Genomic DNA, 25,026 nt, shown 5'->3' with positions numbered 1-25,026 from the left:
AACTTCGTACCGTCAATGCAGATTATAGGTCTGAACACTACATAACACATTCAACATATACAGGAAACCAAGAAGTATATACTAAGGTGGGCCAACTTGCTAAAACCACTCTTCAGCCATATTGGAAGTCTACTGTGTTTTGTTTGTAAACAAAACACAATACGCTATTGCCGAAGCTCGGCCGTGATCAGTCTGTCTCTTTCACGCTACAAGCAAATAATTCCCCTTGTACTTTCTTCCGTGCTGTTTTCATATACCGCTCCCCTAACCAACTTAGTGACGAAACGGCCTCACCTAGTACCATAGACCCGTCTTGCAGGAAACTTCCCACCCTTTATCAGACGCATCGCGCGTCAAAGATTATAGCATTCCCGTTTGATATATGCCGAAAGAGGAAAAATATTAAGTGTTAACTTCGAGGAGATTGTTATTCATAATTTAACGATCGAAAAATGGGTGAAATAGGAGATGTTAAGCTTCCTAAGCTAGAAAATAACCAGAAATCCTATGCTGGAATTCCAGAAGCAGTGTTCGTGGTACGTCAAAGCTATATTCTAAGAAATTGTCTTCATATGGTGTAATTCACTGTGTGGGCCTGACAATGTGCTTATGGTTTTCTTTTTTCTGCAGGAAGATGTTGAAGCATTTATGAAGGAGTCTGGCGACGAGGAAAACGTGGAAAAAGTTCTGAAAAGTCTTGACGAGCAACATAGCAAATATAAATTCATGGAATTTAATATTATTTCCCGCAAGCGACGTCTACGACAACAGATTCCTGATTTAGCTAAAAGCCTCGAAATGATTACAATATTAAAAAATCAGACTTCTGATCAAGAAACACAATTTCTTTTAAGTGAGCAAGTTTTCGTCAAGACTTGTGTTCCACCTACAAAGACCGTTTGTTTATGGTTGGGAGCAAACGTTATGCTGGAGTACCCATTAGATGCCGCAGAAGAACTTCTTCAAAAAAATAAACAATCAGCTGAGATAAACCTCAAGTGCCTTGAGCACGATCAGGAATTTCTGAGAGATCAGATCACAACAACAGAAGTAAACATGGCTCGAGTACACAATTACGATGTAAAAAAACGCCAGGCAAACAAAGCCGTTGATTAGAAATAAAGTTTTCTCTCTAATTTGCTTAGCACAAAACTATCGTGAATCCATTGATTTAAAAAGTGATTAGTTATTTGCATTTATGATTTTTGCAAGAAAAAGTCCCAAGCCGGTTACATCTCCGAAAATAAATCTAAACACAGTAGAACCTTGATTATCCGCGATGCCGATTTTCGCGAAAGCGACTTCCATAGTGCTTCTTTATTCCCAAAATTTGTCAGTGGTAGACTTTTTTGTTTCGATCATGAGGTTTTCATTTCAATATCTTTTTTGTTTTTTGGGCATCAATTTTTGGCCTCTGTTGCGTTATCCGAGATTTTTGTTAACCGTGGAGCTCCTTGCTCCTCATTTTCGCCGATAAGCGGGATTCTACTGTAGATGCATTTTAGGCAAATTTTCGTGGCCCTTCCTCACAATTGATATTCAAAGTGGTACTGTCGATCGAAGAATGAAAAAAGTAAAGGCTAATAAATTTCGTAAGCTCCTTTTTAGGCGACAAACGTTGTTCGCTATTGCATACATGTGGCAAGCTTAGAGACGGCATACCAACTGTTTTTTTCTTTTTTATTTATGAAATTTTCAGCTACGGGTTCCAGCATCTTTATAAGTGATATTAAAATTTATTGAATAAATGTTGTAGCAGCGTGACCATATGAATGTTATTTTGCTAAATAGTTTTCCAACCTTGAAAGAAAAATTTGGTTAACTTTTTTATATTAGACTCCCTCAATTACCCTTCGATTATTTGAAGAGGGTACCATATTGAGAGTTTTTCTTTGTTGTAATGAGGCAATTTTTTCATCAACACCAATTTCACTCAAAATTTTATTCTGATTTTTCCAGTAGAGCCAAATTAACTAGCTTAACGTGTGTCATGTCTGTCCCCACAAGCGGAGAGGGTACTGCGCATGGGGTACGATAGTATATGTTTGGAATACGTGGCGGAACAACTTCTTTGCAGATTGTGTGTTGTGGAGGCTTGACAGAGTAAAGTCTCGTCAGCCTGCATGATAATGCTTGACTAGAAAACGTGGTGGAACAACCACATACGATAGGTGGAGATGTCCGACACCTATGTTGGTTGGATTTTTTTAAAAGTCGTGTTATGGCGTACTGCGTATTACCAGGCGCAGGAGGGTATAACAAAAGTCACTCTAGAGGAAGATGACTACTTATTTCTCTGGACACAATATCAGTGCCGGAATATGGCCGCGGATGGCTATTCCTACCATCCTGCTGGTCTATATCCTTGGAAAACAATAAATCTGACAAGCTTAGTAGCGAAGTATCATCGGTACACCGATAGGAAATTGCACTCCGACATGATGCGTAACCAGTCACAGCCACCCTCGCGGGATTTCTATTCCGTTGCCAGGCAGGTATTTTGTTCTCCACGTCGCTTCCATTTCATCTCGCAATTATCCGTTTATCCGTCGAGACGTGTACCGATTAGGAATTGCCCTCCATTGCCATGACGCGTCCCCCGTCACAGTCGCCCTCACAGAATTTTTGCTCCCAGCGGAGAGCCGGAGAGTTTCTCACCAATCGAAATTTTTTTTTTCTGTAATTTAATCAATGTTTTTGTTATGCGAAAATAATGTCAATTTTCATAACATTAAATTACATTCGAATGGTCCTCACAGAAAATCTTCCATTTAAATATGGCGTCGATTGTTTACGAAATTCTGCTTTTTAACTGGTCCAAGAACCAGTTAACATTCACCCAGTTAAATAGCAGTCCAGTTAAATCAGGACCAGCTAGCGAACGATTGTAGTAGTAGATTGTAGTTGGAGGGTACTGTAGTACCCTCCAACATGACGCGTACTCCGTCACAGCTACTCTCGTATGGTACCATCCATTACTACAGCCCTCACAATTGTTCACTTGCCACGATCCGGCGTTATCTGCACGCTGGTCGGTATCAAAAACGGCGTGCTCCGATGTTTCCTCCACATGCGTCTGTTCACCACGGAGGTGCGGCTCAAAACAGCGTCTGTTCTCCATGATCACTGATCACTGTCTTCGTGCTAGCAGGAACTCTAAAAACCTGTGTACGATGGTTCTCCAGCGAAACATGAGGGTTGGTGCAGGCCATGCAAGCTATCCGTAAATATGAAACGCACAGAAAAATTCACAAAGAAATTCCAGGCAGGACAATCGGACTATACCCACGCAAAGAACATGGACTAGAGATTGAAAACTCGGAACATGGAACTGCAAGTCTCTCAACTATCTTGCGAACAGTGTTGCCACACGTACAGATTTATCTGGAAAGGTACAGATTTTTTCGTTATTTTGGTACAGATTCTGTACGGTATAGAATACAGATTTTCATCAAAAAGTACAGATTGGTACAGATTTTTTCCGCATATGAAATTTCTTACATTTGAACAAAGCAACATTAAGGTACATGACGAGTTCTACGCCGTAATATCGCTTGATTTCAGAAAAAAAACTATGTGTAAGCATCATCAAACACACGAATTACTTGCAAATGTAAATGTAGTATTTGTAGTAAATAAATGAGCATTTTTTTCATGCTAATTGAATAGATTTTTCTATACAACGAAGCTTTTCGATGAGAAAGATTTTTAACCCCGCTTGTACATATAAATATGTGGAAGGACTGCTTGCAAGTACCTAAATTATTTCGGAAATATTGTGGGTCCACAATTTCAACATCATAGGGCTGCAGAAGGTGAGCTGGAAAGTCATATACCATCTATCGGAACTGCGGCAACACACACGAGCTGGGTACAGCTTTCGTGATGGGGAAGGTGCAGATACGGGTGATTGGCTGGCGGTCGATCAACGAAAGAATGTGCAGATTGAGGAGCCTCCATCTAGCTAGCACCGATGACGATAAAAAAATTGTACGCTCAGCTAGAGCTTGAATACGATCGCTGCCCAAAAGACGACATAAAAATCGTCATCGGTGATTTGAAGACTCAGGACGACCAAGAAAAGGAGTTCAAACCGGTAAAGGGTAGGTTCAGCGCCCATCCGCGAACCAATAAAAACGGCCTAAAGTTTATCGACGACTTTTCGGATATCATCGACGTCAGAACATATCGTGGCGCTAACATCAATTCAGACCACTACTCGATTCAGAGCGACTCGAGAAAACGTGGAACGATACAGACTGAAGCGAAGCCAGCAAACATATCTCTTTTGGGAAGAAGTGCTGCCTGGATAGGAAAAAGTGTGAGGAGATGGAGCTGCTTTATCGTTCTCGAGAAGTTCTTCAAGAAACTAAGCTAAACTAAGCACAAAGGCAGAAAGGAAAAAGGAGGCATCTTGAAGAACGAACGCGAGGTGTATTGGACTGTTATTTCCAGCGGAATTGAAAGGACAAGTTTAAACTAATCACGACAAACAAATAATCTTTATTCGAACGATGTTCACACTTTGAATAATTAAACACGAATGAAAAATGGTGTCGTCCACCGTTTTGCTTCCTCTTCACACAGGGCTGCCACCCGTTCAACCAACAATACCAACATGACAGCACGAAGAGCCAAGGTGTATCGAGAAATAGGTGGCACAGTAGTTGCAATCACAACACTCCTCCTCAACGTTTAGTGCCACCATTTGATGACAGGCCCAACATACTTGAGAACCTACGTTGCTTAGTTGTTCCCAAAGGCTTGGTAATCACGTCCGCTACCATGTGCTTAGTTGGACAGTACTCCAACTTGAGGAGACCCTGCTCACACAGCTGCTTAACGAAACGCTCTCTTGTCTCAATGTGTTTAGACCGACGGTTGATCCTTTCGGAGTTCACGAAACTTATACAGCTCTGGTTGTCTTCCATGACCGTTATGGGATCATCAACGGGTGCCCCCATCTCCTTCATTAACCCTTGCAGCCAGATCAACTCTTGCATAGCCTCGCTGAGAGCTACATACTCTGACTCCATGGAAGACAAAGTAACACACGTCTGTTTACGACTGGCCCATGAAACAACCGCACCAGAATAGAAGAACGCATATCCGGTTGTTGATTTCCTCGTCATCGCGTCGCTTGCCCAATCAGCGTCAACAAAGCCCATCAGTCCACCTCCAGTTCCATTGTAAACTAATTTCCAATGCTTTGTTGCTTTCAAATAGCGAACCACTCGCTTTGCCGCAACCCAACAAGCCTCTGTCGGAGCACTCACTTTACGGCCAAGTATCGCTGTACTAACAGCTATGTCCGGTCTCGCACACACCGCGGCATACAGAAGACCACCAACGAGACTTCTGTATTTGGTTTCGTCATTGAAAACAGCGCTTCTATCTTCCACTTTCAAAAAACCTTCGTCCATTGGCGTCTTAGCAACTTTTGCGTCCTTCAAACCAAACTTGTTTATCAGTTTATCAATATAGCCTTCGAGGCTCACACTGTAGTCACCGTTCTGTTGTTCAATCTCTAGACCAAGAAAATAACTCAAATGTCCCAGATCAGTGACCTCAAAATGCTTCTTCAACGATTGGTACACTGCGTTGATTTTGTTCTCATCTTCACAAGCAACAGCTATATCGTCCACGTACACCAACAGGAAAACTCTCTTACCATCTTCCAACTTCTGGTACAGACACGGATCAGCACTACTCTGCTGGAAACCCATATTCACCAAAACACTTTGCAGTTTTTGATTCCAGCAACGCGCGGACTGTTTGAGCCCGTAGATGCTCTTTTTCAAGCGACAAACCAAGTGCTCCTTGCCTTTTACCTCGTATCCAGGTGGTTGCCGCATAAACAAATCTTGCTCGAGCTCTCCATATAAGTAGGCCGTTTTTATGTCGAAGTGCTTGAGTGTCATTTTATTCTTGGCAGCCACAGAAAGCAACACGCGAAGAGTTGTGTGGCTTGTAACGGGAGCGAAAACTTGGTCATAATCTTCACCAAATCTCTGCGAATAACCTTGAGCCACCAGACGCGCCTTATGTTTGATCACCAGACCAGCTGAGTTCCGCTTCAATTTGAAGACCCAGCGGCAACCAACTACTTTCCGTCCGGCAGGTAATTCCACCAACTCCCAGGTTCCATTTTCCGCATAAAATTCAACTCACTCGACATTGCTGCTCTCCATTTAGCATTTTCTTCACAGCTTAACGCTTCCTTCAGATTCCCGGGTTCAACTTCCCTTTGCATAGTACCCGTTGCGTATGCCTCCTCAATCAATCGGACAGGCGCAATTCCCTTGCTCGGACGTGACGATCTACGAGCTGTTTCATTCATGGGAAAACCTCGAAACGACGGCTTATCATCGGTCGCACTATCGTAATTCGACTCATCAAGATCGGGTTCACTTCCATTAGAATTATTAGTACCGGCATCGCTTACATCTGCGTTTGCTTCATCTGGATATGGAGTAGGCTCAAGTGACACCACTACTACTCCTCCTGTCTTCGAAGGCTCCTTCTCGGAAATATCATCATCACGTTGTTCCAAAAACTTTGCGTCTCTGCTTATAGTTATTCCTTTCGTTTCCAGGTTCACGAAGCGATAGGCCTTCTGCCCCTCGGCGTAACCAACGAACACTAGTTTATCGGCCTTTTTATCCGACGCTTCTCCTTTGGAACATGCACATAGGCTTCCGATCCAAACACACGAAGATATCCGTACGAAGGTTTCTTCCTATACCACAGCTCGTACGGTGTAGATTCCACTGAAGATGTAGGCAAGCGATTCTGCAGATAGTTCGCAGTCGAAATCGCCTCCCCCCAGAACAGCTTATCCATTTGCGAATCTGCCAACAAACACCGCATCATCTCAACAAGGTACCGATTTTTGCGCTCAGCTACCCCATTTTGCTATGGGGAATACGGTGCAGTTCGTTGGTGCACGATTCCACGATCCGTCAAATATTGTAGGAGAGACTGACTGCCAAACTCTCCACCGCCATCCGATCGTATTACTTTCGGATAACGTCCAAACTGGGTATGCATCAGTGCACAATATTCTCGAATCTTATCTTCAGCCTCCGACTTCTTTTGAAGCAGGTAGATGACTGTATAGCGACTGTAATCATCCACCATAGATAGTCATGAAGAATCGACTACCACGCACTGTGGACACCTCCATCGGACCTCCCAAATCGGTGTGCACCAAATCCCCAACGGCGGTAGCCCTCGACGATGACACTTTCGGAAACGATTCACGGCTCAACTTGCCTTCACAACAGGGACTGCAAACAGATTTCACATCGCATCGATCCACTTTCAAACCGTGTCCCAAATCGTTCCGAACAATCTTTAACAATGCCTCCGTATCACGGTGCCCAAGACGACGATGCCACAGATGTATACACGGAGCTCTGTGATTAAAATCTACTAACTTGGCTTGCTCTTGAAACTGCGTCAGATGATATAGGCCGCCCTTACGTTGGCCTACCAGAAGCACATTTTCGCCTTTCAGGACTCTGCACTCGTTCTTCTCAAACAAAACCTGAAACCCCAAATCGGTAATTCTACTTACAGAAAGCAGGTTTGTTGCTAGCGCTGGTACGTGGTACACGTTGTCCAGCGAAACTTTCATCCGGCCACCCTTTCCGTTCACGGACACAAGTTTGCTGCTACCTACGCCAAGTGACTTAATGCACTGACCGTCAGCCAGCGAGATTCCTGTCTGTTTCGATTTGTCCAGGTTCTTCAGGAGAGACGCGTCGTTTATCATGTGGGAAGTAGCACCTGAGTCGAAATACCACAACCCAGCGTCTTCAGCTTTCCCAACAAACAAACACAGATCCACTGTTTCTTCAGCCTCTACGGCCACGTTCGCCTTTTCACCAGGCCTTTCTTTCCTGTCCGCTATCAATTTTCTGCAGTCCCGCCGAAAATGGCCTTCTTTCCCACAGTAATGACAAACTTTTTCTTTCTTGCCATTTTTCTTGTCACTTTTAAATCGATTGTCACTAGCACCACTGGACACCAATGCTTTCTCCGATTTCACACTATCTTGTGCTCGACGTCGACCTTCATCCAAAAGTTTCCCTTTAACGAAGTCAACCGTAAGGTCCACATCAGGCCTACTCTCCAGTGCCACTATCAAACCGTCATACGATTTAGGCAAGCTGGATAGCATCAAGGCCACAAACAAATGGATCCTTCATCTCTTCACCAAGTGCAATCAAACGAAGCCGCAATGACGTAAGCTGTTTCAGGTGTTCTCCAATTTCACCAGCCTCCGGCAACCGGGTAGCAAACATCTGGCGCATGATGTGGATTTTGCTCGAAAGAGATGACCGCTCATGGTAACCTTTGAGGGCATCCCACATCTCCTTCGACGTATGTGTCTGCATCACGTGAATTAACTGGCTATCGTCCAGTGCCAGACCAATCAGCGCCCTCGCCTTCTCGTCGTTCGCAAACCACGTAGCATCAGCGTTCTCGGGTTTTGGATCGGACACAACTTTGAGCACTTTCTCACGTGATAACAGAAGCTGCATCTTACACTTCCAAATGGTGTAGTTCTGGTCACTCAGCTTCTCAATTGAAACGTGTGTTTCCGCCATCTTGTTTTCGACCCGCACGGACACGTTCACTCTTGACACGCAATCTCACGATAAACACTTTTTCGCGACGAAGAACTGCAAAACTTGAACCTTTCCACAATCAACTGGGCCCATAACCTATTGGACTGTTATTTCCAGCGGAATTGAAAGGACAAGTTTAAACTAATCACGACAAACAAATAATCTTTATTCGAACGATGTTCACACTTTGAATAATTAAACACGAATGAAAAATGGTGTCGTCCACCGTTTTGCTTCCTCTTCACACAGGGCTGCCACCCGTTCAACCAACAATACCAACATGACAGCACGAAGAGCCAAGGTGTATCGAGAAATAGGTGGCACAGTAGTTGCAATCACAACAAGGTGATCAAGGTGGAGGCAGCACTACGTTGAACACCTGAACAGCGCGCAGACAGGAGAACAAGACGGAGTTGATGAGGAATACACCGGTGCAATGAACAACGATGACGTACCACCCCCGACATTGGGTGAATTTAGGGAGGCCATTAATTAGCTAAAGAACCACAAAGCAGCTGGTAAGGATGGCCTCGTAGCGGAGCTCTTCAAGGTAGGTCCGGGAAAACTTGTAGAGTGTATGCGCCGGTTGATAGTCAGGATCTGGGACACAGAACAGCTACCGGAGGAGTGGACAGGCTGGTGACAAGCTGTCCTGAATGGTGCCTACAATATTCTGTCTCAGATCCCCTTTCGCCGTCTATCGCCAATTGTAAGTAGATATGTGGGAAGTTACCAGGCCTGATTCATGCCCGGTTGCTCGACGACGGACTAGATTTTTACACTACGGATCCACCAAAAGTGCCGCGAGTGTGAGGTCCCTAAGCACCACATCTTTAATTTCAAGGCCGCATATGATACAATCGATCGACGACAGCTATGGAGAATCATGGATGAACACGGTTTTCTCCGAAAGCTGACAAGACTAATTCAGGCAACGATGAACGGTGTACGGTGCAGTGTGCGGATCTCAGGAGAGCTGTCGGAATCGTTTGAGACTCAAAAGGGACTTCGACAAGGCGATGGACTCTCCTATCTGCTCTTCAACGTGGCGCTGGATGGAAAGCGGGCTTCAACATGCGGGGCATGATTTTCAACAAGTCTAGTCAGTTTATCTGCTTCGCCAACAACGTGGACAGAATCAGAAGAATACATGCGACGGTACCCGACAGAAACACGAAGAAGGGCTGTTTGGGCTTGGGATCGATGCGTCTAAGACTAAATACATGCTAGCAGGAGGGACTGATGGCAACAGAATTTTTCTTGGTAGTAGTGTTGTGATCGACGGCGACGAGCTTGAGGTGGTAGAGGAATTTCTACCTAGGCTCGTTGATAATAACTGACATAAACAACAGCCGTCTAATTTGAAGATGCATAGACAATCGATGGGCTCCGCAAATCCTTAAGGTCAAACTCCGACCCCGTAAGAAGCGTACCACGTATAAATCACTAATTCGACCGGTTGAAAGAAGCATGGACGATGTTTGAAGAGGACTCACAAGCAATTGGAGTCTTCGAACGCCGAGTACTCAGAATAATATACGGTGATGTACAGGAAAACGGAGTATGGAGAAGGTGAATGAACCACGAACTGGCGCAACTCTACGGCGAACCCAGCATCCAGAAAGTCGCCAAGGCTGGACGAGTGCTGGACAGCAGCCCTGCAAAAATGGTGTTTGCATGGTTCCGGTAGGAACATGAAGGAGATAAGCCCAGCGAGCGAAATGGTTGGACCGGGTGGAGCAGGACTTGGCAAGAATCGGTGCGGTCGGGAATTGGAAAATGCAGCCATGGATCGGTTTTACTGGCGAGAAAATTGTGAAGTGAATAAATAAATCAATATAAGTTATTCTTTCATTTCCAAAAGCGGCTTTTTTGTTTATTTCTCAGTTGTTTTAATGTGGACATTAATGGACATAAATATAACTTACAGCCATGGATGCCATGTTGGATCCATTCGGCATAAATTGTCTGGATTACTAGCAACCTGCACCAACGTACTCATTCTGTTCACTTCCGAATTATCGAAACGAGCTAGACAGTTCATTCTGGATATGATATTATTTACCGCTTTGTTCACCGTGCTTATGATTGTTTCGGCATCAATGTCTACGGATGGATTATCCTGGGATAGATCAGTATTCAAATCGATAAACTTTTCATCTAGAATACGTTTTTTATGCACTGCAATTATCTCATCTCTTAGGATTGCTCTCAAAATAGTTGGTAGTTTGAAATTAGGTTGCACAAGGCATCTAGCAGTTGCGATCGTAGAAGCTGTCAACGGTCCAGAAACGCCAATGCTCGATATGAATTCAACAATATTTGGGGTTAGTCGGAACGGTACTGGCCGATTCACATCCAACAGTCCGCTAGTATCATCTACATCGAATTTGAAATAGGATACATTCATTAGCCCAGAATCTTGATGAAGGTACATCATGTCTGCATTCATTCGAGTGAGATATAGAGCGTATTCCATCAGACATGACAGTGACAGTTGAAGGGTGAACTGAAAATGAAAATAAATGTTATTCAAAACAATAAAACACTACGTTTAAAGGTTGCACATACCATTTTTCGGAATTGCCAATAGTCGGTTGCCGAATGAAAATTGCGCACAGCCCAATCTTTCAGCATACTCTTGGGAATCATCGTTGATTGCACTTCACGCAGAATATCTCTCAACACAATATGATTCGTCTGGGATCCACGCGCCTGCACTTTGGCAAGCCGTTCGTAGTATCGCGCAATGGGTGCATCGTGTTCCACGTTATATTTAGTACAACCATTCTTGTAGATATCCAGGAGGGAAACACTCGATGGGTTGTCTTCAACTAAACGCATCTGGGGCGAAACCGCAACAACACGCGGTACGGTAATGTGCAGGAAACGTTTCGAAGTTTCTTTTTGTTTAGCAAGATAATTGTTCAACATTCGCAACAATTGTAGAACTCGTTCTTCGCGACGAGCGTCTCCCAGTCCCGTATCGTTCACCACTAGGTAGGGGTAAATTTTCCCATTCGTTCCACGAATGTACAAACGACGGGCAGCGGTATTGTGTTTCTGGACTATGTCCACTCGTGGCATGAACCTTGCTATGCGAATGTGGTAATGCGAATGTTTCGGCAATAAAAGTTCACCAGGAAGCTCAACTTCTGCTGTTTTCTGGCTGAAGTTTGACAAGAAGCGACATTTCTCTTCTATCAAAAATGATCTGAAATTGGGAAAAATAATGAGCCTCATCGATCATGGATGTTTTTTGAGTCATACTTCGGCAGCTGCTTCGTTTTGTTCTCTAATATCTTGATCCATATCTTCAATTTGTTAATCAAGTTATGAAGTTTCGTTGCACCTGGTTGGGAGAAGTCAAAATCACTTGTAAATTGTCCCTTCATTTTTTGGAATACTGGGTCCTGTACTGTTGCTTGTGCACGTCTAGCTAGCGACTCCGATGCAGCCGATGAGAAATTCGATGACACCGAGCTAGATATGTTTTCTGCAAAGTGAGAATTCGAAAATTATGAATATATGTGACAAAATGAGCCGTAGTGATTCCCACAGGGTTCAATATGGATGTCGTAGTGATATCATCGCAGGGATCAATACGCTTCTCGCACGGCCTAGCTGCAAGGAATCGGACGGGTCGCAGGTTGTGGATAGCGAAACGGCCTCCATATATGGAGGGTAAGTGCGAATACAATGAATAAGTACCTCCGAACAAGCAGCAGGAGTTAGCTGGGGCCGGGAGATGCGTAGTGGGCTCTACACAATCTCCCCTAACGACTCCTAGAAGGCGAGTTGACGCCACCATAAGCGTCTCAACCCTAAAAAAATCGGTGCGCCTGATCTCCAGGAAGAGCGGCCCAAACAGCGTCTATTTCGGAGCGAGAGGCTGAGAATGAAATGCTGTATCCTCATCAGCAGGATGTAGGTATCCCTGGTACCCTGGTAAGGTAGCATACCGATCACGAAGAACGAATATAGAAATACGGAACGGATTAATCGACAAAGACCTAGGCAACGAACACGGAACACGAAAAAGGTAAACGATTGGAAATTAGGTACTTAGAACATCAGATCTCTCAATACACCGGCGCGAGCGGGCTTGCTTGCTCGAAAATTATAGCGGCAGGAAGTCGAAATCGCAGCGATTTAGGAGGTTCGGTGTCCAAATTCCGGAGAAAAGGAATTCCGTACAGTAGACCCTATTGCACACAATTCTTTCAAGTACCAGATATACTACAGTGGCGGCAAAGCAGCGGAACGGGGCGTCGGTTTCGTGATGCTGGAAAACTAGAGTCATCCGGTGGAGGCCCGTAGATGACCGTATATGCGTGTTGAGGATTAGGCACAAATTCTTCAACAACAGTTTAATTAACACCTACGCACCGATAAACGACAAATCCGATGACGTCAAAGATGATTCCTACGAAAAACTAGAACGAACCTATGGCGAATGCCCAAAACACGATGTAAAAGTCGTCATCGGAGATGCAAACGCACAGGTTGGTAGGGAGGAATTCTTCCGTTCGGTCATTGGAAAGGACAACCTTCACTCGGGAACCAATGAAAACGGCCTGAGGCTGATAAACTTTGCCGCGCCCAGAGGAATGGGCATATGTAGCTCTCATTTTCCACGTTTGAAAATTCGGAAACATACCTGGAGGCACCCAAAAGGAGAAGCGGTCGACACTTTTCGGATGTTACTGATGTTAGGTCTTTTCGCGAACCAAACATTGACACTGAACATTATCTTGTCGTTTGTAGGATCCGCGCTGAAACCCCGCACAGAGAGGACGATGCGGTTCAACATACAGCGGTTGAAAGCTGATGGCGTGGCAGAAGAATACGCCAGAGAGCTGGATCAACGGATCGCAGTACAGCAGGAGGAACAATATATAAATGGGCTGTGGAGTACTATTCACGGTGCCATTGAAACGAATTCGAGAAAGGTGGTAGGTACGACGCGGGTAAGACAGCGTAATGGCTGGTTTGATGCCGAGTGTCAGAGAGCGACAGACGAGAAGAACCATGCCAGGAGCCGCATGCTCACTACGGCTGCGTGACAGAACAGAGAGAGATACAGGGAGGCAAGAGCTGTCGATAATAGAGTCCACCGTCGGAAGAAGCGCGAGTACGAGGAGCAGGTACTCGCCAGCGTAGAAGACAACTTTGCTTGAAATGACGTGCGGAGCTTCTATAGAACAGTCAACAGAGTCAGAAGCAGGAATTTCCCTGCGCCGGTGATGTGTAACGACAAGGACGACAAACTACTTACTGAGAAACCGATGGTTGCAGCCAGGGGGAAGGAGCACTTTCAGGCGCTATTGAACGGTGAGGAGCAAGATGAACAAAACAGAAACAGGATGAGAATGAGGATTATGAATGACGAACAATCTGTGAAGCCACCAACACAGGAGGAGGTTAAAAAGGCGATTAGTGAGCTGGAAAACGGCAAGGCCGCAGGGGAGGATGGTATCCTGGCCGAACTTCTAAAAGTGAGCGGCTGTACGATGCGATACAACAGATCATATTGAGGATCTGGGCGGATGAACAAATGTCGGACGACAGGTTGGAAGGCTTCATATGCTCAATCTACAAGAAGGGCCATCGACTCGATTGTAGCAACTATCGAGGCATTACGTTGTTAAACTCCGCATACAAAGTGTTCTCCCGTATCCTGTTCCTCAGATTGAAACCGCTAACGCAATCCTTCTTTGGCGAATACCAGGCTGGTTTTCGACAGAGGCATTCCACGACGGATCAAATGTTCACCCTGCGACAGATCCTTGACAAGTTCCGCGAGTATAACTTGCGGTAACATCTGTTTGTAGATTTTAAGGCGGTATACGACTCAGTGAAAAGAAACGAGCTGTGGCAGATTGTGCTGGAACACGGTTTCCCGACGAAACTAATTAAGCTGAGCCGTATGACACTGGAAGGATCGAAGTCATGCGTGCGGATAGCTAGCGAGACATCAGCCGCATTAGTAACTTTAGATGGACTAAAGCAGGGGGATGCGCTCTCCAGCTTACTGTTCAACATAGCCCTTGAAGGAGGAGTACAAAGAGAAAACGTACAAAGAAAAGGTACGATCATCACGAAATCTCACATGCTCCTTGGTTTTGCGGACGACATTGGTATCATCGGTATCGACTGTAGGGCCGTGGAGGAGGCCTTCAGGCCTTTTAAGAGGGAAGCGGCGAGGTTGGGATTTATCATTAACTCTACCAAAACAAAGTACATGGTAGCTGGCAGGGAGCGTGAAGGTTCGGGTTGATGCTGAAGTGGAGATTGATGGGGAACGATTTGAAGTGGTTGATGAATTCGTTTATCTTGGTACGCTTGTGACATGTGACAACGATATGAGCCGTGAATTGAAACGACGAGTTGCAGCTGCGAACAGGGCCTTCTATAGACTACGTAACCAGCTAAGATCCCGTAGTTTGCAAACTCCCACAATGCTAGCGCTTTATAGGACGCTGATCCTCCCGGCAACCCTTTACGGACATGAAGCATGGACGCTGGAGGAAGCTGACCGACTAGTGCTCGGAGTGCTTAGAGCGTAAAGTTCGGCGATCGATACTTGGCGGTAAATTGGAAGATGGAGTTTGGCGCAGGTACATGAATCACGAGTTGTACCAGGTATACAAACATGCTGATATAGTGAAAGTAATACGGCGTAGCAGGCTGCAGTTGGCCGGACATGTAGCCAGAATGCCTGACGAGAACCGCCAAAAATAGTTTCAGCAGAGAACCAGGAAGAGGCCGTCGACTTCGTGGTAGGCCTCGCACTTAGTGGATGTGCGCGGTGGAAGAGGATGCACGATCTGCTGGTGTACGAGGTGACTGGAGAACGACTGCCCAAGACAGACGAAGCTGGACATCTCTAATTCGTTAGGCCCTAGACCGGTGAACGGTCCGTTGGCCAACAAAGTAAAGTAAAGTAAGTATGTGACAAAATGATTTTCATGCTTGAACTCACCAATTCCTATTCCGAATGTAGACACTAATTTCTTGACGAAATTAAGCGTGTGCTGCGTGATCGTTGCTTCGTTGACTGCACAGCGATTCTCGAATGCAATGGCATAGCATTTAGTCAGGCCCTGGCGAAGTTGTCTCAAAACTTCTTCGTACCAGTTCTCACGGAACCAAACCATCTGGTCGACTATACCTTCTAGTGAGCTTAAAACGGTCGGATGTATATCCCGCTGTAGATGCATAATTTTTGAACATCTCCACATAGGAGGCGTCGCTCGAATAGGCGTCGTAGCGGTTTGCAAGGAGCCACCGGCAGCGTTTTGATTGTTTTCCTGTCCGGATTGACCGGCAACACCACTCGTTTGCAGTTGTTGCTGACTACCGGATCCACCGGGTTGGGTCGAAATAGTTACTTGACCGCCTGCAGTATTGCCTGCTTCTGTTTTGATAATTGCTATCTTTTGTGCAGCGGCTGATGCTTGCTCAACACTTTTGTATCGTTCTCTTTGTTCAATTTTAAGTGTTAGGTAGAGCGTTCGAATCGGGAAATACACGGCCTGTGGAAACATTCTACCGACTTGGCTCAATAAATTGAGTATTACGGTTCCCTCATATTGTACAAGACAACAGAGCAGTTGGGGGATCCATGGGACCCATTGCAATGGTGGAACACCAACGGCATACTTGTCCAATGCATCAAGAAGTGATTTATCCTCGTCATATGATAGCAACCAAAGCACTTTGGCTAAATATTTCCGAGATTTGCTTTCGTTTTGATTACGGCAAGCATGGAGGAAGCATGTCATTGCCGACACACCGAGACTGATTTGACGTGGATCTCTGGTGAAAATGTGTTCAAGATAGTCACCCCATAATGCCCATGCTTTAATTAATGTATCGTGAAGCTGAGTAGCAGCACTAAAAGCTTTGTTAGCCTCTTCAGAACGACCAGTTTGAGCCAACAACAGTCCTTTTAGTGCATAGAATTCAGCAGTCATTTCTTTCGAGAAATAATCCAAATTTGTTGGTTCGATCACCTCCAGCGCCTCTGACAATTCCGCACGACTATTCACGGAAGCCATTTGTAAACAACATTTTACTTGCTGACGAATTTTCTGTAAAAATATCAATAAAATCATTAATAACGTCGTTTGATTTGAATTCGCCCTCAATCATACCTGGAAACAGTCTACCACTGGCACTGATGGAATCGTGTAAATCCTATATAGGGAATCTTGACAAACACCAGTTAAATTCTGTTTACGGGCGATTTTCCCGAAGTGGATGATCGTCTGCGCTGAAGCATGTGCTCCCAACATACAAGGTGCATTATTGTCTCCCTGTTGTTCGAGATGTGAGGTAATTATCTGATAATGATGCTGCCGCCATGTGAAAATATCACTCCAATGAGATAAATCATCCGCAATTACAGGCAAGCGATTACGCCATGTTTTGACGATGGCTTTCATGTCGTGCAACGATGAACTTCGGTTTTGTAGAAGGCCTTGATGGATTTGGCTAGCTTCCTGCAGTTCCATAATTTGTTGGGAGGCTTGCAGTATTGGTAGATGAATATGAGAGACAATTGGCGGCAATCGACGCCACTCACGCATACAATAGGCCGAAGCCATTTCAACATAACGCTCAACAGTGGAAGGATGTTGTTCATCTTGGTTTAAAATCGTCAAATATCCTCGATATAAATTAACTTTATACCCAACTTGTTTGGGGCAAGACTGCTCCACCTTCAAAAGCGCCTGTTTCATCAGCGTCCAATCTGGTACTCTCCACGCGCTATCCATAATTAGGAAAGAGTTTTTATCTTTACTCAACTGGCCATAATCCATAAGGATATCCCACTGGTTTAACTCTTTTGCGCAACGAATCCAATGATTTTCCCAGAGTGAAATTTCGGTGTTCATATCTGTCGGAGTTGCCCCACTGTTTAGATCTTGTTTGAACCTGGTCATGGCTGAGTCGTAAATACTTTGCGCTTCTTCGAAGAATCCCATTTGTTCGTGCGCGATAGCTAGATTTGTTTCAGGGTATTTGGCATATTTTTGCCATAGCCCAGCCCATAGATCTTCTTCATGGAGTGATGAATACATTTGCGAGAGAGGATCCATAGCGTAAGATCCATCGCGAACGCTTTCCTCATTCAACTCCACATATTCGGACAGACTTTCTTTACGATGAGGCCAATCTAAGGCCATTTCTTCCAACATTAGCGTCATACGGTGCCACAGATTATGTGCTTTTCCTAAGTATGCCATCAAATTCGGTGGAATGTAAACGGAGGGACTGCAATGCGATAAAGCTTCGACGAACGTGTGCAGCGCACTAGGATGACAATCTTTCTGGTTGATGTGCGTCCCGGATGACAGAAACGGTACAATTTCTCGATCTAATGATTGCTGCTGTCCCTGATCAAGAATCGACCACAGCCTAGGGAAAATATCAAGCCACACCTTCTCAGCCAGCTGAGTATCCATGTGACAAAGTTGTGCTGTTGCAACCAACAATTGCTCTGTTCGGATTTTTCGATTTGCTTCGAGAAATTCGGCTTGACGACTGATAAGTTTGATCAGTGCAGCTTGTCGATTTGCTACCGGGCGCTCACTTTCTTCATGTCTAGAAATGTTGGAATCGACACTCATATCCATATCAAATGCATCTTCTTTGTCTTCGATGGGGTCGAATGTTTCCGTAGGGTCGTTTTGCAGTGAAGTGTAGATCACAAAATTCTTCTTTTCATCCGATTCAGCCAGATTAATTACCTGTGGAAAAATATTTCCGTCGTATATATTGTATATAAGGTTTGATTCAGTTAGAATCCGAAATCACTGTTTATTTTAAAGCAGTGGTCGTAGTAGGCGTATCTGAAATCTTTTGACACCAAGTTGTTTGGAAAACTTGTTTCTTTCCGTTTTGTTTTGAAAAAATTGCGCGGAATGGAAGCCAAAAGAAGAATTTAGATTTTGGATACCTATATAAAAATCAGGCGTGGTTAGGTACTGGAAAGGTGGAGGTGATCTGGAGTTGTGGTAACATCCGTACCTCTCACGCTGAAGATGACGAGTTTGAATCTCACTCCCGGCATTCATCCAAAAATGGAAGAAAAGTGACGAATCAGCCAGAAGTGTTGGAAGTCACTATAGTATAGAAGAAAAGGTACTAATATGTCGGAATCGCTGGAAGTGGCTAAATCGACCGTGTATGATACGCTGGAGAGTTTCCGTGGACGTACAACTATTATTCGAATGAATCAGAGGACGCCTTGCAATATAACTCAGGATTGGAAGATGAGGTTGAAGGTATCGAAAACAATTAACCCATATTACGTCAAGCGTTCTAAAAATCGAACAATTCCGAAAAACGGAAGAGCGGAAAAATTAATTCTTGAAGATTAGGGTTTCTGTGACGACAAAAAAATTACATCAACGGCTTCCATTAACAAAATAAATTTTACAGCTTGATCGTTAATGGGTTAATGGGTGACACACGATTTTCAACATGTCTAGTCAGTTTATTTGCTTCGTCGACAACCTGGACTTAATCGGAAGAAAACATGCGACTGTAGCGGATTTGTATACCAGACTGTAACACGAAGCAGAGCTCAATGCGCTTCAGATCAATGCTTCTACGACTGAATACATGCTAGTAGGATGGATTGATCGTAACAGAATTCTTCTTGGTATTATATTGTGATTGACGGCGATGAGCTTGAAGTGGTAGAGAAATTTGTTTTACTTTGTTAATAACAACTGACAACAGTAACACCCGTGATATTCGAAGACGCATAGTCAACGGAATTCGCGCCTACTATGGGCTCCGCAATTTTTTTAGGTCCAACAAACTCCAACCCCGTATGAAGTGTACTATGTACAAATCTTTAATTCGACCGGTTGTTCTCTATGGGCACTGGATTTCAGCCTTTACTTTCGGTAGACTCGCGTTAGCGAGAAAGAAAATAAACGCGTCTTCCGTTTTACACGTTACAACAATAATGAGTTTTTCTTTATTCAAGTATTTTTTTTATCCCATTTATTTATTAGGCTCATTAGCATTTAGCTGTAACAGAGCCGGGTTTAATCGTGTACATGTACATATGTTTAAGTTTCTATAAATTGTGAATTACACAGTAGTTAGTAGTAGCCATTTAGGCGTTAAGTTTTCTGTTCCATTACATTATGGTAAATTACACAGTAGTAGCCATTTAGGCGTAAGGGTATTCTTTCTGTTCTTCCATTGTTCAGCAGACCAGACCGGACAGCGGAGACAGTTGATATTGATCATTGTTGAGTTATTTATAGAACAGCAGCCCGATATTTCTTGCAGAGCAGAGCAGTTGTATGGATGAATCGATCTTTGTTCCACCGTGGATCGATTTCCATCGCTGATGATGGTTGCGTGGACGTAGTTATTCTATAACAACACAAAGATGGTCAATTGAGGGCCCTGAGTTTGAACTCACGATCGATCGCTTGGTAAGCGAACGCGTAACCAAGTGGCTACGAAGACCCCCCTTTTATTCAAGTATTGACATAAGGTGTTTATTGTCACACCAAGGTAATCAAATACAGGGGTAGCGATGAATTATTAGATTGTGTGACGTAATTATCATCCCCCGCGTTGAAATAACATATTTCCAGACTCCAAGTTATCCTCCTCGTCCAGCGGTAGGAGAGATATCTCTGTTACACCTCGCTTGCATTCACCCCTGGCAGTGCGCAAAGTTACGACTCGAATAATGTTGTTCTCGCCTGGATGTGTATCAATTATCCATCGGCGGAAGATTGGGGTCGTTGATTAGTACCAGAGCTCCTGATTGAATTTTAGTGATTTTAAACCACTTCTGGCGTTTCTGCATCTCTGGCAGATACTCGGCAAGCCATCTTTTCCAAAAGTGTTGTAGAATGACCTGCACTAATTGCCACCGTGACAGTGTTGAAAGTTTCAGATTGGTGTACGACGGTTCAGGGATGGACTGCATCTGGCGCCCAACTAGAAAATGTGCAAGTGGTACGGCAGTTAAATCGTTGGGATCATAAGAGCATGGTGTCAGCGGACGTGAATTGAGTACCGACTCGATCTAAATCAACAGTGCTCATCTCGTCGAAAGTCAGCTGTTGATTGCCAATCACTCTTTTCAAATGATGTTTAACTGATTTTACGCCAGACTCGCAAATCCCACCAAAATGGGAACTTCTCGGGGGGATGAAGCTCCAGGTAATCGATTGACTTCCACCAAACTCTGTTAGCTGCTTGACGTGCTGTTCTGCTGCAAACAGTTTACTCAAACGCTCTAACTCTGCCTCAGCACCGAAAAAAGTTCGTCGCATTGTCCGAGAAAATCTTACTCCTCGTCGTCCCGTGAAGCGCCTCAAAGTCGCGATAAAGGCATCGGTGGTCAAACTCGTACAAGCTCGAGATAGATGGTACGTGTACTAAGAAATACAAAAAGACATACGTATCCTTTCGTAATCATCGGCTTACGTGTTTGGGTTAGTGAATTAATTGAAAATGGATCGGCATATTCCACGCCAGTATGGAAGAGCGGGTGATGGCTGCACTCGATACGATGGAATATCACCCATCAACTGCGTTGTCTCGATCGGGTTTGTTCGAAAGCATATGATACACTGTCTTATTACCTTTCGGCGCACAATTGCAAGCAAAGTCCTTTGCCCTGCGTGGAGGTTGTTCTGATGTTCATGACGGATCAGTAGTTCAGTCACAGGATGTTTCGCTGGTATTAACATTTGATGGCGAATATCGTATGGAATAAAGGCCTTCTCCACACGACCACCAACCCGCAGAGTTCCGTCGATTGGATCGATAAACGGGTTCAGATTTCGTAGGCGATGTGTACCGCCCTTTCGTAATGCGCACAGTTCCGGCTGGAACGCTTCCTCTTGCACGAAGCGCTTTATCAGTTTTAATGCTTGATCAAATTCGTTGACTGTCGGTGGCCCTTTCGTCAACATCTTTCTTCTAGAGATGACATAGTGTGCAAATCGAACCACCAGGCTCATACTTCGCTGTAACCGACTGAACGTGCCGATTCGGTTGAATATCTCCAATCTTTTTGGTGATGTGTTAAGCGCAAGACATGTTCGTACTTCCGGAAGGTCTTCATCATGCAGGGGAGACGGCTGTGCTACCAACACAACGTCTTGATTCATCACATCTAGACCATTCCACCAAATTTGTTGGTGGAGCAGATGCTGAGGCATCTCACCTCTCGATATTAGGTCGGTGGGGTTACCGTTCGTAGAAATATATCACCAATGGAACTTGTTGGTGAGTTTCTGTATCTCGGTCACCCTATTCGAAACGTACAACTGTAGAGCTGCCGGTGGTTCGCGAATCCAACAAAGCACTGTTTGTGAATCGCTCCATAGTATCACATGGTCGAAGCTGACGTCAACTGATTTAATTACCTTCGTCACTTCTCGAGATAAGAGCAGAGCAGCGAGGAGCTCGGCTCTCGGCGTTGTAATCGACTTCGTTTTTCCTTTTTTTTTGTAGAATACTTGACTTACTGCAAATGAGTTTCATCACGACAGCACTATACTGATGTACGAGACGCGTGGAAAGGCACGCCCCATATGCTTGATCTGATGCATCGGCGAACCCGTGAAGTTCCACAACATTTGGTCCATCGCTGAGAATCCACCTAGGCAATTCAACATTATTCAACACTGGCAGTTGGGATCGGAAGGCGCGCCATTTCTCAGCAATGATTTCAGGAACAGCGTCGTCCCAACCAAGATTCAACAGACCAACCTCTCTGAAGATCAATTTTGCTGTTGTCACTACCGGTCCACTCAGACCTAGCGGATCGAAGAATCTAGCGATTTCACTGAGTACCCCTTTGCGGGTCACCGATTGACATGTTTTGTCAGGTGGTAGAATGCGGAACGAAAACCAATCTTGTGAAGCATTCCACACTACTCCAAGAGGTTTTATGCTTATCACATTGAAAGCACTAGTCCGAAGATGCTTCGGGATACCCTTGAGGATAGCTGGATCCTTGGAGCACCACTTATGTGCATCGAAACCACCACTGCGAAGTACCTTCAACAGCTCCTGACACAACAACTGCGCCTCTTCGATGGTGTGCGCTCCACAGAAAGTGTCGTCAATATAAAACGATTTCTTCAGTACAAGTGCAGCTAACGGAAACGTATGATTTTCGTTGTCAGCCAATTGCGACAGTGCCATTGTTGCGCGAAACGGGGACGAAGCCAAGCCGTAAATCGCCGTAAGCAGTTCGAAGGCCTTGAGGCGTAGTGAGCAATCATCTCTCCATAGTATTCGCTGAAATGGAGTATCTTCAGCGCTCATAACCACTTGCCGAAACATTTTCGGTATGTCTGTTGTGAAAACGTATCGGTAACATCGGAAATTCAGTAGGATTGACACCAAATCGTTTTGAACGGTGGGGTCAATCTTTAGCGTGTCATTGATTGAGACTCCAGTGGACGTTCTTGCGGAGCCATCAAAGACAACCCGTAATTTGGTTTTTGCGCTACCCGTTTTGCGCTACCCGACGTTGAAAAGTGTTCTGGAAATACTAAATGCACTCGTCGGTAATCGTAGTGGAATCTCTCAAAATCGTTTCAGTATGTCTCTCAAATCGTCCCGTTCGACGATTCTGCAAAATGTACGGGCTATAACAGGTGTATGTTCGGAAATCACACCTCCGATCACCTATCCCAGGTCGGTGCTTCTAAGCGAAGGTAGATTCTCCGCAAAGATGATTCGTTCCCAGAAGATCCCAGAAGATTCCTGCTCCTAGCAGCATATCAATTCGACCCCGCTTGTTATATTTAATATATTTGGGATCGAATCTGATGTACAATAACCAAAAGCGTCCCCCGTCTGCCAATCCACCAACATCGCTGCCACCATTGCTGTTGCGTTTAATAATGCTTTGTTTGTTGCTGCTATCCACGACCAATCTATGCTAGATCCTCATTACATTGCATCAAAAAAACGCGAGAGATGCCACCTCCATAGCACAATTACAATAACACCAGTATTGAATCTTCTGCCACATGTCCTGGCGAATCTTTTTCAGTTTTTCGGCAAGATGGCTCAGCATTAAACAGCACTAAACGATCTGGGGGAGGTGTTCTCTTGGCTGCTCGTTCTTAGTACAAATCGCGCATGCTATCTCCACCTGGCTGCTCAGGTGTTGAGCAACTGTGGGTCTCGCTCGTTCTCAGCCGTTGTACTCTTTATATATGTGTAATCTACATTCCTCCTAACAAAGTGAACGACACATCCCTCTTTGATCAGCATCTGTACTCGCTCTCTTGGATAACCTCACAGATGGCACTCGACGATAAAATATTAATAGTTGGAGATTTCAATTTTGGAAGTATCAACTGTATTCAGAGTACAGTATCGTTTTTGTATCCAGATACATCACACTCGACAATGAATTTGTGTATGAGCCGACTTCTAGATGATTATAGTACTGCCGGTCGTGTCCAACTGTGCGATGTTATGAATGAGAATAATCGCATATTGGATCTTTGCTTCGTCACCCAGGAGGTCTCCAGTCACAATTTTGTTATCCGTGCTCCGACACCCCTAGTTAAATTCACATGACACCACCCAGCTCTTCATATTCTTTTTCGTGAATGTAAACCATTTGTGTTTGAAGATACCGCCGAAACCAATAGGTTATGCTTTGGGAAGACAGTTAAATGAGTACCCTCCATGGTCTAACCGCTATCTTAAGAAGTTAAAACGGCCAAAAGGTCAGCGCCAAGAATGTTTTCAAAACACCGCACTGATCAGTTGAAATTTCAATGTCCAATGTTCGATGAGATGGGCAAACCGTTCATGAACTGTTCAAAAGAACTAGTTCACCAAAAAGAGTGAACGCACGGTCGTTTTTTTACTGGGCAACAGTTCACATGAACTGCTCACCCAGTTCAGAACCAACTGTGTAAGAAGACCGCTGAGTGAACTGTGTATACAGTTCAGTTCAGAATGAACTGTGTACGGAGAACGATGAACTGTGTATGCAGTTCAGAACCAGTTCAGAACGAACTGTGTACGATGACCGCTGGCGGAACTGTGTATACTGCTCAAAAGAACTAGTTCACTTAAGTGAACGGTTGGTCACTGAACGGTTCATTAAAGTGAATGGTTTTGCCCATCTCTAATTAAATATGAAGATCATTTGAAAAGCGATTGGTCCGTCTACCGCCGAGTGTATGAGCGTAAACCATAAGCCCCACCCATAGGGAGTGCAGAAACACACACAACTGCAACAGCAAATCTGTGAGCCACGCGAGCGCGTTTGCAAGTGTATATTCTTTTAGTCTTATTCCAACCTTCAAATCGACAACATAATTAGTAGAATCAAATATAGAAGTAAAACTATCGA

General features: G+C 44.6%; 2 protein-coding genes and 1 long non-coding RNA gene across 4 annotated transcripts in view; 1 reads left to right on the top strand and 2 right to left on the bottom strand.

Moving 5' to 3' along the window:
• Window positions 1-331: 331 nt before the first annotated feature.
• On the top strand, window positions 332-1,182 carry LOC129770810 (prefoldin subunit 3). Its single transcript, XM_055773914.1, has 2 exons — window positions 332-536; window positions 631-1,182. The coding sequence occupies exons 1-2, from the start codon at window positions 453-455 to the stop codon at window positions 1,114-1,116; spliced, it is 570 nt and encodes a 189-aa protein (XP_055629889.1). The 5' UTR covers window positions 332-452; the 3' UTR covers window positions 1,117-1,182.
• A 530-nt stretch (window positions 1,183-1,712) lies between these two features.
• On the bottom strand, window positions 1,713-3,381 carry LOC129770821 (uncharacterized). Its single transcript, XR_008742210.1, has 3 exons — window positions 3,290-3,381; window positions 2,741-3,217; window positions 1,713-2,677 (listed from the first exon to the last, which is right to left on the bottom strand). It is a non-coding gene; the product is annotated as an uncharacterized LOC129770821 (long non-coding RNA).
• Window positions 3,382-10,490: 7,109 nt separating this feature from the next.
• LOC129770804 (transcription-associated protein 1) overlaps window positions 10,491-25,026 on the bottom strand; it is a 35,346-nt gene continuing 20,810 nt past the window's right edge. For both annotated transcript variants that reach the window (XM_055773894.1, XM_055773893.1), the window contains exons 13-17: window positions 16,796-18,394; window positions 15,622-16,732; window positions 11,907-12,132; window positions 11,208-11,850; window positions 10,491-11,145 (exon numbers count right to left, since the gene is read on the bottom strand). In XM_055773894.1, coding sequence (XP_055629869.1) covers window positions 10,561-11,145; window positions 11,208-11,850; window positions 11,907-12,132; window positions 15,622-16,732; window positions 16,796-18,394 — 4,164 coding nt within the window. In that variant the 3' untranslated portion in view covers window positions 10,491-10,560. The remainder of the gene's footprint in view (window positions 11,146-11,207; window positions 11,851-11,906; window positions 12,133-15,621; window positions 16,733-16,795; window positions 18,395-25,026) is intronic.

Source organism: Toxorhynchites rutilus, chromosome 2 (assembly GCF_029784135.1).
Source record: "Toxorhynchites rutilus septentrionalis strain SRP chromosome 2, ASM2978413v1, whole genome shotgun sequence".
Taxonomy (NCBI): Eukaryota; Metazoa; Arthropoda; class Insecta; order Diptera; family Culicidae; genus Toxorhynchites; species Toxorhynchites rutilus.
This window is presented reverse-complemented; position numbering and strand designations above follow the sequence as displayed.

Excerpts from the sequence above, each read along its gene's own strand:
- LOC129770810 (XM_055773914.1), top strand. The coding sequence starts at position 453 with ATGGGTGAAATAGGAGATGTTAAGCTTCCTAAGCTAGAAAATAACCAG. Across the intron at positions 537-630 it reads TTCCAGAAGCAGTGTTCGTG|GAAGATGTTGAAGCATTTAT; the intron begins GTACGTCAAAGC and ends TTTTTTCTGCAG.